At 48.7% G+C, this 14,783-nt stretch overlaps 1 protein-coding gene across 1 annotated transcript in view; it reads left to right on the top strand.

Annotated features, from left to right (window-relative positions):
* Nucleotides 1-13,230, top strand: part of UNC5D (unc-5 netrin receptor D) — an 85,072-nt gene extending 71,842 nt beyond the window's left edge. Inside the window, exons 13-18 of the mRNA XM_041424735.1 lie at nucleotides 1,428-1,596; nucleotides 2,556-2,783; nucleotides 5,880-6,029; nucleotides 8,911-9,075; nucleotides 10,743-10,921; nucleotides 13,029-13,230. Coding sequence (XP_041280669.1) covers nucleotides 1,428-1,596; nucleotides 2,556-2,783; nucleotides 5,880-6,029; nucleotides 8,911-9,075; nucleotides 10,743-10,921; nucleotides 13,029-13,230 — 1,093 coding nt within the window. The remainder of the gene's footprint in view (nucleotides 1-1,427; nucleotides 1,597-2,555; nucleotides 2,784-5,879; nucleotides 6,030-8,910; nucleotides 9,076-10,742; nucleotides 10,922-13,028) is intronic.
* The last annotated feature ends 1,553 nt before the right edge of the window (nucleotides 13,231-14,783 follow it).

Consider the following 14,783-nt stretch of genomic DNA (forward strand, 5'->3'; position numbering starts at 1 on the left):
TTTTTAGCCTGAGAATCCTACAGACACGTGGAAGCACTGAAGTTTCAGCAGAATTTATTATTGTGGCACTTCAGAAAGGGAAAGAAGGAATTGGCCTTTTGCTCTGGGGGTGCTTTGATTGTTTTTTTTTAGCCTGAGAATCCTACAGACACTTGGAAGCACTGAAGTTTCAGCAGAATTTATTATTGTGGCACTTGAGAAAGGGAAAGAAGGAATTGGCCTTTTTTTATTACCCCGTTGTGCCTTTTTTTCCTCCCCTGCAGCCTCCCTCTCACCAACACTTGTACACACAGCCTGGAACATTCCAGCCTCTCTTCAGCAGGAATGGTGGTTGGAAAGGGCATTTCCTGGGCACCCACAACTCCAGCTCCACGTCAGGGTGTCAGCACGGGCACTGGAATGGGGTGCCCAAGTCACGTTGGGCTTTTCCCCTTTTTGTATCCTGGTTTTATTCTTGTACCTTCTTATTTTTACATTGTTTGAGATCCTTTCCCTAATTTTTACCTTGGTTGAAGTTCCTCTTATTTTTTTATCTTGGAAAGACCATTTGCTTTCATTTGAAGAGGGAACTGCATGCCCAGTGATTTAGAAACCAGTCATGGGGATCACACCACCCAAATGGATTAAAATACAACCAAACAGCAGCAAAACCAGCAGGGCAAGAGGTTTCAATTGCTGGTTCAGTGTCCAAGGGATTCTCCTCCACTCTGGCACCGCTCCTGCTCGGGGATTTATTCCAAGAGACACAGAAAACACTTGGGTGTGGGAGTGGGTCCAGTTTGTTGGAGTGGGAGAGAAGAGAAGCAGATTACACATCTCTGGAAGGCAGCAGGCAGAGGATGCAGCCATTATTTGAGCCCAGGTGAATCCCTGGAGCTCAGGTGGGATCTCCCCTGCCTGTCCCAGAGCCACAGCCACGGCTCCACCTGGCCCAGCCCTAATTCCAAGCACAACCCTGCCCCTGAGTCTGTAAAAGTCACTGAGCTCCTTCCTCCTGCCGAATACAAATGGGTTTTCAAAGTAGGGAGATCACACTCAATCTGCAAGAATTTATGAGCCTGTGTTTTTTAAGCCATAATTTGTTTTATCTTCGCTCCTGCGAAAATATTGTTGATGGCAGCGTTTGAAGGCAGAGCACGGTGGGGACGGGACCAGCTGGTGCTCGGAGCTGGGCTGGCTGGCACAGAGCAATTTCAGTGCTGCATTTGGGTTAAACAAATTGAAAGGTATTTTAAATACCAGAGTCCTAAACTGACCGGCCTCTGATTGGAGTTAGATGGGGTCTAATGGGTTTGTTTCATCTCCAGCTGCTGCTTCCACGTGAAACGAGCAGAAATGAGCAGATGAGGCAGGTGCTTGGATTTGAACTGAAATATTTTCAGTGAATTCTCACTCCTGACAGCCACTCTTGTCTTTGCTGCCCCAAGCCTGGAGCCCGAGGGCCCCGAGGTGCTGCTGGGGCCCGAGGTGAGCTGCGGGCCCCCCGAGCTGGCCGTGAGCACCCCGTGCGCCCTGAGCATCCCGCACTGCGCCCACGCCGACCCCCAGCACTGGAGCATCCACCTCAAAAGGAGGACCCAGCAGGGGAAATGGGAGGTAAGCCCAGCCCCAGCCCATGGAAATGGAGTTAAGCCTTGGTTGTGCAGAGATTCTGGCGGGGATAGATGCAGAGAGGCGCCTGGGAGAAATAACCACAGCGAAAAGGCTTTGTGTTTTGTGAAGGAGCAGCAGAATTGGTTTTGGGTGTTTCACCGAGATGTGCAGAAGTTTATGGGTACAAAGCCCTGCCATGGATCCCATGGCTGCAGCCTGTCCTTCTGTCCTGTCCCTCTCTGAGCCCCTGCCTGGGTTTTGCTGTGTTTTAAACCATTCCCAGTCCCATTTTCCTGATTCACATTTACTCAGCCCTTGGGCAGCTCAGACAGCCTGGGTCACTGAGGAGAAGGACACAGGGACACAGGGACATGGGGACACAGGGCAGGACTGCTCAGTCCTTGGGCAGCTCCAGCAGTGCTGGCCTCAGACAGCCTGGGTCACTGAGGAGAGGGACAGAGGGACACAGGGACATGGGGACACAGGGCAGGACTGAGCAGCAGAGGCAGGGCAGAGGGAGTTTTTGAGGAAGGGAAACGTGGCTGTAATGGGTGTTCTGGAAGGAAGTCAAACCCCAGCCATTGTTCAAGGTTTGCTTATTGACTTTAACCTTCAAGGTAATTTTTTAACTTGACACTGGGGGGAAAAATTAGCCAGAAAGTCAAGAGCACTTGAAAAAAGCTGCTAAAATTGCTTAGGCATCATATTATGATTGTATGTACACAGCGAGCTCTGTGCAGGGCATGCCCATAAATCCTCCTGCTGACTCAGGGCTAAATTGGGAATATTTACTCAGGGAAGCAGTCCCCCTTCTCCCCTTCCCTGAGAGTGCAGCCTGGCTCCCAGCAACACTCTGCATTCCAGTTGAATAAAAATAAAGAATTAATGCCATGACTCCTATTGTCGAGGCCTATTGATTCGACTTCGCTTTATTCTCTTTAAACCTGAATTTCATTTTGCAGGAAGTGATGTCTGTGGAAGAGGAAACTACTTCTTGCTACTGCCTGTTGGATCCTTATGCCTGTCACATTCTCTTAAACAGCTTTGGAACTTATGCCCTAATTGGGGAACCCATCTCAGACTGCGCCGTTCGACAGCTGAAAGTCGCCGTTTTTGGCTGCCTGTCTTGCAATTCTCTGGATTACAATCTGAGGGTTTATTGTGTGGATAACACCCCTTGTGCATTCCAGGTAAATGGCTTTGCTTTGCTCCTCTGGGCTTGCTTTATTTTCCCGTTAAATCCTTTTACTCCCTGGGCATCCCCAGCCTTAACCCAATGAGAATAGTGGATTTTTTTAAGCACTGCTGCACCATTAGAATAAATCCCTTAAATTCCCTGCAGTTGTGGATTTACACTGAGAGCTCTAGAGCAGCCAAACTTTCTTGTTTGCTCTCTCATTTTTTTTTTTTTGCCACATTCTCAGCTACCCAAACTCACCCAGCCCTGGTTTACAAAAGTTCAATTATCCTGCATCTCCTTAAACAAAAAAAAACAAAAAACCCCAATCCCCACGTGGCACTTGGGATGAGAATGATTTTCCTGCACCGTGTTCCAGGACACAAAAATGACATTCTCTGGCTTTTGGTAAACTCAGGAGCTTTAACAAAACGCTGCTCTTTGGGGAACTGAAATGCAAACAGTTGTGAGATGAATTTTTCCTTCCTCTTGCTGTGGCACAGGAATGGAAACACGGCTCTGACTGGAGCTGCTGTCTCCGTGCCTCCAATAAAAGCTTCTAATAAAAGCCAAGGCACCAAAAGGATTGTTAGAGGCTCACAATGGCTTCCTAATTATCCTCTTTATAACACTTAGACAATTAGTGGGTGCCGGTGTCTTCCTGATGAGTCTGGAGGAAATGATCAGAAGAATAATTACCAGTTCTCTGCCTCGCCAGGAGTGAGCAGGGTGTGTGCAGGGAGTGAGACAAGCGTGCGTTTGTGGAGTGAGGCAGCCCTGAAAGCGCGACGCGATGAGTGGGGAGCACGGGGAATTACACAGGTTTTGGGGTAAAATATGGGGAATTCCAGAGGTTTTGGGATGAAATACGGGGAATTTCAGAGGTTTTTGGATGAAATATAGGGAATTTCAGAGGTTTTGGGGTAAAATATGGGGAATTTCAGAGGTTTTGGGATAAAGGATGGGGAATTTCAGAGGTTTTGGGGTAAAATATGGGGAATTTCAGAGGTTTTGGGGTAAAATATGGGGAATTTCAGAGGTTTTGGGATGAAATATGGGGAATTTCAGAGGTTTTGGGATGAAATATAGGGAATTTCAGAGGATATGGGGTAAAATATGGGGAATTTCAGAGGTTTTTGGATGAAATGTAGGGATTTTCAGAGGTTTTGGGGTAAAATATGGGGAATTTCAGAGGTTTTTGGATGAAATGTAGGGATTTTCAGAGGTTTTGGGGTAAAATATGGGGAAATTCAGAGGTTTTTGGATGAAATACGGGGAATTTCAGAGGTTTTGGGATGAAATACGGGGAATTTCAGAGGTTTTGGGATAAAGTATGGGGAATGTCAGAGGTTTTTTGATGAAATATAGGGAATTTCAGAGGTTTTGGGATAAAGTATGGGGAATTTCAGAGGTTTTTGGATGTAATATAGGGAATTTCAGAGGTTTGGGATAAAGTATGGGGAATTTCAGAGGTTTTGGGATGAAATATGGGGAATTTCAGAGGTTTTGGGATAAATTATGGGGAATTTCAGAGGTTTTGGAGTAAAATATGGTGAAGTACAGAGGTTTTTGGATGAAATAAGGGAAATTCCAAAGTTTTTTGGATGAAATATAGGGAACTTCAGAGGTTTTGGGATGAAATATAGGGAATTTCAGAGGTTTTGGGATAAATTATGGGGAATTTCAGAGGTTTTGGAGTAAAATATGGTGAAGTACAGAGGTTTTTGGATGAAATAAGGGAAATGCCAAAGGTTTTTGGATGAAATATAGGGAATTTCAGAGGTTTTTGGATGAAATATGGCAATTTTCACAGGTTTTGGGATAAAATATGGCAAATTTCAGAGGTTTGTGGATAAAATAAGGGGAATTTCAGAAATTTTTGATAAAATATCAGAGTTGGAGTTGCCAAGTGGTGTTTGGCAGTCAATCCTGCACAGTGCAGGTTTATATGAGACAAAATTCCCTTGGTTTTGACTTTTTGCCTGGCTGAAAATTCTCCTTGCTCCTCCAGCAGCTGCTTTGGGCCTTTGGGAAGTTCTGAGTGTGCTGGAAACTCCTGGCTCTCAAAATTGAAGAGATCCAGGTCCTTTTGGTGTTTTGCCCCAGTGCTGCTGCTGGAGCAGTCCCAGATGTGTCACTGAAGGCAGAGCAGCACTCACAGAACATTCAAAACCATCCAACATTCTCCAGAAATTCTGAGAATAGTTCAGAAATAATCTGCTCCCTCTGTGGCTGGAAACCAAAAACTGAAGTGTCCCATTTTTTTCCTCCATATGAACCCAACCACCAGGGGTTAAACCAACCTAAATGCCTGGAAAAATCAGTTTATAATAGAAATCCATTAGTGCAGTTTCAGAGAGCTGGAGCATTGAATTTGCAGAAGGTCACAGTGATTCCAGGAGCTCCTCTAATGACAACTTTGGTCCTGACAAGCACTAAACCCCTGGATGGACACACATTTGATATAATTTATGTGGATTGAGAAAGGTAATTTGGAAGCACTGCTTGCCTGCTGATTTTTAAAGACTTCTGCAACCTTTCCTCCCTTGCTGGTGTTTTTACTGCAGCAGCACAGGAATAAACATTGCTTAAGTACCGGCAGGGGTGATTTTTTTTTTGCCATTATGTTTTAAATTCACCAAATTTCATAAAAATTTCTCTTGGAGCAGAGCTCTGGAGGGCTGTAGTGCAAACCCCTGCCCAGAGTCTGCCCTTCACACTGCTCAGGGTCTTGTCCAGTGATTCTGGAAGTGCCCCTGAGGTGGGAAATGGAAGTGAATGATTTCACCTGAAGCATTTAAAGGCTCTGAAAAGCCCTGAGAGAAGTTCCCCAGCTGTGCTGGGCTGCACTGAGGGTGTTGGAGAGCCAAAAATTCAGTGTCCAACCAGCATTATCTGTCCAGAAATGGGGTTGGCAGTGCCCAAACTCAGCCTTCTGGGAAATATCAATATCAAATATTTATAAATATAAACACCATCAGCTGCCCACGAGAGAGACTGCACTGTGCTTTCAACAATGGGGGGGACTGGGACCCCCACAGAGAGGGATTCTCCCTGGGTTTGGGGTTTGTTCCTGATACTGGAAATATTCTCTCCTCCTCCCTTGCAGGAAGTGGTTTCAGATGAAAGACTCCAAGGGGGACAATTGCTGGAGGAACCCAAACTTCTGCATTTTAAAGGCAACACCTGCAGCCTCCAGATCTCAGTGCTGGATGTGCCTCCCTTCCTGTGGAGAATCAAACCCTTCACTGCCTGTCAGGTACCTGGCACTTCACTGCTTCCCTCTGCACGGGGGGAGAACCCAAATGAACCAAGGTTCCTTTGATTTAAAAAGCTCTAAACCCCTCGAGCATTTAACAAAAACATGTTGCCTTTTGATTCTGACAAACACAGATTTCGTTTACACCAGAATGCTGCAAATTTGTCATTTTGCAGAAATGCTTGTGCTTTCCCCCATTTCAGTTGCCTCCAACAGAAGGCAAATATTCCTGCTCAAACTTAACCACTCCTCAAGATGTTTCTAATATCTGTCATTCCAGTTTTGATATAACTATGGAAATATGGCTCAAAATGACATTTAAATGTAACCATGAGTTCAAATCACAGCACGCAGAGAGCAAGCATTAGAACTGAAGGGCAGCAAATTGGTTTTTCTCTTCTCCATTAATTAGAGAGGCTGTTGAAAACCGAAAAGGAAAAATCAAAACAAAAGAAGAATTTCCAAGGATTTTGATGACTGGAAATCCTAAGGAATGTGCTGGCACATGGAGTGGGCTGGTTTTAAAATACAGCACTCAATTAGAATGTACACTCTCCCTTCTCCCAGAAGCAGAGACACAGTTATGCATCCTCCAGGATTTTGGCAAAAATCCTGTTTTAAATGTGTTGCCATGTTCCCCAAAACATGAGGGTAATGGGCTCTGAAAGTTATAAACACAGAGGCAGAGCCAGAGCAAGCCTGTCCTCATTAACAACGTGGGGATAATTTGGGCTACAACTTAAGAAATTAAATAAATTAATCCTTTTCAGCTTCTTAGGGAGAAGAGCTTTTTGATGTTTAGCTTGTTCCTCTCCTTCACCTGTATTTTAAAAGCCAAACCAAGCAGGGTTAGGATGTCCCAGTCCTGCCAGTGTGTGCCCAAAAGAAAATCAAATCAGAGGAGTTTCCTCTTAATGCAGCAAATTCACTTCTGCCCTCAGCAGATTATAGGGCTCCACACTTTGATTATTTTATTGTCTCCTAATCCCCTCTCCAAACATGAATAAATGTCTGGAATTCAACCTCCAAGTGCCACTTAGAGCCTGATCAGAGCAGGGTCTCGGGGATGGAAAAAAGCCTGTGCCAAACCTCTGCTGCCAGAATGGGCTGACCCAGGGCTGCCCTGACCCAGAGGAATATTTCCATTTTATAACTGGTGTAACTGGGATGGCTCAGGCAGCTCAGAAACACGATCACTGTTCCTCAGAGGAGCTGCAGAACCTCCCCTGGCTCGGTGCTTCCCTCGCAGTGAAAAGTCTGGTGACAGCTCTGGTTTGCTTCCAGCCTCTTTATAGCGAAAAGGAGCTATTTTTGCACGTGGAGTTTCTTCCAGTGTTCCCTGGGTTCCTCTCCTACATCCCACCCTATGAGAGCAGCTGCTTGTGCTGCCTGGCAGGAACAACTGAACACAGGCTGTTCCAGGAATGTCTCTGGTCCAGCAGCAGAGCCTCCCCGGGCAGTGTGGGGAGGAGGATTTATGGAAATGATGTCTCAGACAAGCAGCAATCCCACTCTGAGGCCGAGCAGATGAATAAATCACACTGAGGAGCTGCTGGAAGGCAGCTGGTGGCAGGTGGCACCAGGATTCCTGCAGATCCTGCTCAGAGCCTGTGTTTGTCCTGGCCTGGCACGAGCAGCTGCCCAGGGCTTGGCTCCCTTCCCGCAGGGGATCCCTGCAAGCTGTGGGTGGTGCAGGCAGAGCAGGAGCTGGGCAGGCACCTCTGGCTGCTCAAATCTGCCTCCCATCCTGCATCTCCTGGAGGATCCAGCTCTGCCTGGGGCCATGAGATGATTTACAGCCCCTCTGTCTGCAAGGAGCTTAATTATAAACTCAGAGTGGAGCTGAAAGCATCTCTGGATTACTCCAACCACTCATTGTTCCAGCTCTCCTTGCTGCTCTGCTTTGTTTCACACAACTCCTTTCAGCTGAGTGATTCTTCCACTCAGAGTGAAAGCACAGATCATCACCCTGAAAAAAATCTAATTACAGTTGCTCCACTTCTAATATTTTACCAATGCTTCCTTTAGCACTGGGAGCATCTTACTACTGCTGCTGGAGATCCAGCCTGGGGACAGGCAGGGAGCTGGGACAGGAGGGAAGGGCCAGGGCAGTTCCTGGTGGGAAGTTCTTTGGGATGGAGAAGGGAAGGCTGGCAGGGCCAGGGCAGTTCCTGGTGGGAAGTTCCTTTGGGATTGAGGAGGGAAAGCTGGCAGGGCCTGGGCAGTTCGTGGTGGGAAGTTCCTTTGGGATGGAGAAGGGAAGGCTGGCAGGGCCAGGGCAGTTCCTGGTGGGAAGTTCCTTTGGGGTGGACAAGGGTAGTCTGGCAGGGCCAGGGCAGTTCGTGGTGGGAAGTTCCTTTGGGATGGAGAAGGGAAGGCTGGCAGGACCAGGGCAGTTCCTGGTGGGAAGTTCCTTTGGGGTGGACAAGGGTAGTCTGGCAGGGCCAGGGCAGTTCGTGGTGGGAAGTTCCTTTGGGATGGAGAAGGGAAGGCTGGCAGGGCCAGGGCAGTTCCTGGTGGGAAGTTCCTTTGGGATTGAGGAGGGAAAGCTGGCAGGGCCAGGGCAGTTCTTGGTGGGAAGCTCCTTTCCTTGGATCCTGGTTACAAGGTGATTCCAAGGAGACACAGAGAGGAATCCTGATCCTGGCAAGGGGGAGGAAGTGACATGCATCTTTTTGAAGTCTCTTTAAGCATCTTTTTGTAAGAGTCTCCCATTACTTGTTCCCCTGAGCTCTCGGTCACTGCCACACCTCAATCCCATCAACACAATCCTCATTTTTTAGCTTTGCTCGGAGCTGCAGGAGCCGTTACCGAGCTCAGAGCAGCACCGGCTGTGTCCCCCCCAGCACGTCCCCATTGCTGACGTGTCCCTGTCCCACAGGAGGTGCCGTTCTCCCGCGTGTGGCGCGGCAGCCCCCGGCCCCTGCTCGGCGCCTTCTCCCTGGAGCGCTTCAGCCCCGCCACCACCCAGCTGTGCTGCACCGTGTGCGTCAGGCAGCTGCAGGGCCACGAGCAGCTGCTGCACGTGCAGACCTCCATCCTCGAGGTACAGCCACCAGCACCCCCTGCTCTGTAGGGCACCATGGTCGTGGAACAGAATCCTGGGGGGTTGGGTTGGATTGAGTTGGGTTGGGTTGGGTTGAGTTGGGGTGGGTTGGGTTGAATTGGGTTGGGTTGGATTGTGTTGGGGTGGGTTGGAAGGGTCTTGCAGTCTCACCCCTGCCATGGGCAGAGCCACCTTCCACCATCCCACCCCTGGACCCTCCCAGGGATGCGGCACCACCTCTCTGTGCACCGGTTCCCTCGCCGGTTCTGTCCTTTCCCCCTCCTGCAGTTTTTGCTCAAAGCTGGAAGCAGTCTTTAAAGCCTTGCAGATCCCATTTCCAGCAGAAATCAAGGCACAGAGACTCTGCAGCACTAACAATAATTTGTCAATAATTTAATAATTCGTTGTTTGGGTTGGCAGCTGCTGTTTCCTAGCAAGAAGCCCTTGCAGAGCACTGAGGGTTGGGGACAGGGGTACAAACTGTGTCTCATGAGCACTGGGCCCTGCTCATGCTAAAAGAAATCAGATCTACAGCTGAGCAAGCTGCTGATGTGTCCCACAGCCATGAGAACGTCAGCAGCTGCATTTTTTTAGATTTTTGAGCATCTTTGTTCATTAATCCAGATTAATACTTCTGGATTAGAGCTCTACACCCCTAAATGCTCTGAGCAGTGAGTGCAGCAGCTGGACAAGAGCATCATGAACATCATCCTGTGTAAAAACTCCTCAGGACTGGCCAAGTGTTTTCTGCTCCTTTATTGTTATTTCATAAAACCCCTCTGTCACTCTCTGTGTCTCCAGCCCGTGTTGCTGCTGCCTTGCTCTCCCTCTCTGCTGTGTTTTTAAGGGCCCTGTCTGCACACAAGTCCCCAGAGCATGTTCCCGTTCTGCTTCAAGCAGATTTGCTGCTGTGGAAGGCTTTCTCATGCCTATCTCCAGCAGTGATTGAAGAGGGAGGATAATTTGACTGCAAAATAAATCTGTGAGTGACAACTCCCCCCCGGAGCCGCTCCGTGCGTGACAATCCCCGCAGCGCCCGGGTCGCTGTGCTTATCTCACACGTGCAGGGCAGGAGCTTCTCCCGCTCTGCATCTTGAGCAGAGCCCAGGGCAGAGCTGCAGCACCGGGTGCTGAGCCTGCCTGGCCCTGGGGACCTGTCACAAACGGTGGATGGAGGCTGCACCACGGCTGCTGGTTAATATTGATGCTGTGTCACTCTGGGATGAGTAATGCACTGAAATTTGACTCTGTTATGCAAGGCTGGTGTGATTCCATGAGAAAAGAGGGGCCAGATCCGCAAAGGACCTGGATTCCAGAGAGGCTGGGAGAGCTGAGGTTCTTGTGGAATTCAGGTGCTTAAAAATGCCAAAGAAAGAGAGAAACGAACACAAATTTGTGTGTCCGTGTTTCAGGTTTAAGCAATTAAAGATTTAGAAACCCAGCACTGCTCTGCAACACAAAAATAACCAAAAAAGAAAACTCGTGGAAGGAAAACCACCATTTTAAAGGTTTTTTTGCACAAATCCTTGTGATGGTGCAGTAACACCTTCCAGGTGCTCTTTCACAACTCACAAAAGCACCTCTCAGCTCAGCCATTTTCTGTTGCCACTTCAATCGACCTGAGGTTTGATTCTCCCTTCCCTGCTTTGCCTCGCCGTTCCCTGCAGGCTGAGAGAGAAAACATCCCCTTCTTTGGCCACGAGGACAGCGCCTTCCCCGCCCAGCTGGGCCCCAAGGCCTTCAAGATCCCGCGCTCCATCCGGCAGCGCATCTGCGCCACCTTCGACGCGCCCAGCGCCAAGGGCAAGGACTGGCAGATGCTGGCCCAGAAGAACAGCATCAGCAGGTGATGGCAGCGCCCTGGCATGGGGTTGGCACCTGGAACGAGGATTTTGGGCCGTTCAGGGGTTGGTGGTTGGTTGGTTTGCTGCTGGTGGGAATTAGGGGCTGAGTGGGGCTCGCTCCTCGTTTCAGCCCTCTGGATGTTCTTCTGTCCACCCTGAGGAGTCCAAGGCTGCAGAAGGACTTTGTCCATCATTGAACTGCTGTTCAAAGCCCTTAGGAGGCTGCACCTTCCCCCAGACAAATCCCCTTGGCTCTCATGGGTGCATTTCCTATTCCAAAATGAATCCTGCAGATTTTTTTTTTTTTTAAGGGAAAGACATCTTTAAAAGAGACAGTCATGCTCTACTGTTAGGAGTAATAATATTATGATTATTAAAACTGAAAGATGCTGTAAAAACCAATTTACTTCTTACTTTGCTTTTTCTGCTTGGCTAAATTAAATTGGCGGAGGCAGCTTCCTCACAAAAATATTTTCTGATTGTCACAAACTCTATAAATGCATTCCCAGGAGAGCAGAGGAATACTTAAATCAAGCAAAGTAACTTTCCATTGGCTTCCTGCTTTGTGTGGGAGCCTCAATAAGCCAAAGGAAAAAGACTTTTGGATAAACACTTTGTTTTACTAAATTCTTTGCAAATCACCACTGCAGGGTCCTAAAACCAGCAACATTAACAAAATAGAAAATCACAGATAAAAGGTGTTGTGTCTTTGTACAACCCAAGCGTCACCTGCTGTAAATTCCTCTCCCTGTCACATCCCTGCTGTATTTCCTAGTGATGCTTCCCAGAAGGGATTTGTTTGCCCATCCCAGGGGCAGAACTGCTGGACCTGGGGACACCCTGGGCTCGTGGTCACTGTCCCTGTGCCAGCTGGGCAGGTGCCACGTGAGGAACCACCACCCCCGGGGGCTCCTCAGCTCATCCCCAGCTCTGCTGGAGGGTTTTTATTTTCCAAACACGTGGATGGTGCTGGGCACAGGGCACAGCTGCAACCCAGGCTGCTCCTCATCCCCTTTTCCCTCCCTTCCCTGCAGGAATCTCTCCTTCCTGATGACTTTTTCTTCTTTCCCTGCAAGAATCTCTTTTTCTTCCTCACCCCATTTTCTCTCCTTTCCCTGCAGGAATCTCTCCTTCCTCATCCCCTTTTCCCTCCCTTCCCTGCAGGAATCTCTCCTTCCTCATCCCCTTTTCCCTCCCTTCCCTGCAGGAATCTCTCCTTCTTCCTCATCCCTTTCTCCCTCTGTTCCCTGCAGGAATCTCTCCTTATTCCTCATCTCTTTCCCTCCCTTCCCTGCAGGAATCTCTCTTTCTTCCTCATCCTTTCTCCCTCCTTTCCCTGCAGGAATCTCTCCTTCACCCCTTTTTCTCCTTTCCTTACAAGAATCTCTCCTTCTTCCTCACCCCTTTTTCTCTCCTTTCCATGCAGGAATCTCTCCTCCTTCCTGATCCCTTTTTCTCTCCTTTCCCTGCAGGAATCTCTCCTTCTCCTCATCCATTTTGCTCTCCTTTCTCTGCAGGAATCTCTCCTCCTTCCTCACCCCTTTTTCCGTCTCTTCCCTGCAGGAATCTCTCCTCCTTCCTGATCCCTTTTTCTCTCCCTTCCCTGCAGGAATCTCTCTTTCTTCCTCATCCTTTCTCCCTCCTTTCCCTGCAGGAATCTCTCCTTCCTCACCCCTTTTTCTCCTTTCCTTACAAGAATCTCTCCTTCTTCCTCACCCCTTTTTCTCTCCTTTCCATGCAGGAATCTCTCCTCCTTCCTGATCCCTTTTCCTCCTTTCCCTGCAGGAATCTCTCCTCCTTCCTGATCCCTTTATCTCTCCTTTCCCTGCAGGAATCCCTCCTCCTTCCTGATCCCTTTCTCTCCTTTCCCTGCAGGAATCTCTCCTCCTTCCTGATCCCTTTTTCTCTCCTTTCCCTGCAGGAGGAATCTCTCCTCCTTCCTGATCCCTTTTTCTCTCCTTTCCCTGCAGGAATCTCTCCTCCTTCCTTATCCCTTTTCCTCCTTTCCCAGCAGGAATCTCTCCTCCTTCCTGATCCCTTTTTCTCTCCTTTCCCTGCAGGAGGAATCTCTCCTCCTTCCTGATCCCTTTTTCTCTCCTTTCCCTGCAGGAATCTCTCCTTCTTTGCCACCCAGAGCAGCCCCTCCGCCGTCATCCTGGACCTGTGGGAGGCGCGGCACCAGCACGACGGGGACCTGGACTCGCTGGCCTGCGCCCTGGAGGAGATTGGCAGGACACACTCCAAGCTCTCCGAGGTGGCAGAGCCCGAGCTGGAGGAGCCCGAGTTCCCCTGCAGCAGGAAGGGGCTTTAGTCCCTCTGCCCCACCGGGACACACGGCCAGCCCGGCCCTGAGCCCGGGCCAGGAGGGTTTGTGGGGATGGAACTCACCCCACTTCAGTGGCAGAAGCTAAAAACCCTCTGGTGATGAGGAAAACGAGCTCCTCCCTGTCCTCCTCCACTTAAAATCCATCTTTTGGTGCCCCAAACAAACCTGCACTTGTGTCAGTGCCGGGGCAGGAGGGAGAGAGACACAGAGCCATAGGAGGTAAATGTTATTCTGTATTTAGGAACAGTCATGTTCATGTACTGCCTAGTGAAAATCAACAAATGACGTTGGATATTTCGAGCCACTGGAGGTTGGTCCTGGTTAAAAGGTTTCTCACTTCGAGAGTGGTTTAAAATCCTATCACGTTGTCACTTTATGTCTGCTACAGGAAAACTGAAAATTTGGCCTTATCCTGTTCAGATGTTTGAGGAATTAGAAGATCTCATAATTATTTCACATCATGTGTATTCCAAATAATTTGTTTTAAAAATTCAGCCCCTTAATGAATGTACATTTGCTGCAGAGCTTTGCTGCCTGCACTGTTACCAAAATTCCAGAACAAACCCCTTCTCTCTGAGACTGGGGGGTGTGCACACGCCAGAGGAATTTTCTAATTTTCTACGTCTGCAAACTTTCTTAGTCAAAAAACTGTCTTTGGGGGTGGATTTAAATAACCAAATAACACACAGGAAATTTCCAGCCCAATTTTAGCAAGTTGAGACATTTATTTTTGTTACTTCATTCTCTGTGGCTGAGCTGAAGGTGAAGGCAGTCAGCACAGTTTCATTTTGGCTTGGTTTGGTTTCAGACTGAAACCACAAACCCCACACAGCCCTGCCAGCACTGGCCTGGATTTTGTTCCACAATTTGGGAATTTCACAGGGTCCAGAGCCGGCTGTGTAACCTTGCTTTAGCTACAAATTGCATTTACCCCCAAAATCAGGATCTAACTGGAGAATTCACCTTTTTTTTTACCCATTCCATACAAATATGATTTATGACTTCAAACCAAACCAAAAAGAGCTGTCACTGTGAGCGAGGGCCTGGTGGAGCTGGTACTGAGCCAAATGTCACCATTATTTTGTCCATTCTTTGCACTCACATCCTTCACCATAACCGAGGTGCTCCTCAGCCCGTGGGGCTGCCAGGGCACAGTCAGGAGAAACAGGAACAGAAACGAGGCTTTGGGAGCTTTGTGGAAATGCAGGAAACCCCACCCAAGGATTTGGGGGCTCTTTTAGCCTCGTGTTTGGCTGGGAGCAGCACGACAGCCCCAAGGCAGGTCCAGTGTGGAGCTGTTCCTGCGCCCAGGACTGCGGTGCGAAAATCTGAACAGCAAACAACAGCAACACCAGCTCTGTCCTTGCTCCTGCCGCTCTGAAATCACCAATGTCACCGCCTGCCCAGCTCAGGAACAGGCTGAGACTTGGAAATCTTGAGACTTGGAAACCCTGAGACCTGTGCAAACCTTTCCTGCAGCTCAGCACCTCCCGCAGCCTGGCAGGAAGCTCCTGGCGCAGGTTTCGGGGCAGACAGAA

Source organism: Onychostruthus taczanowskii, unplaced genomic scaffold (assembly GCF_017590055.1).
Source record: "Onychostruthus taczanowskii isolate IOZ18803 unplaced genomic scaffold, ASM1759005v1 scaffold84, whole genome shotgun sequence".
NCBI lineage: Eukaryota > Metazoa > Chordata > Aves > Passeriformes > Passeridae > Onychostruthus > Onychostruthus taczanowskii.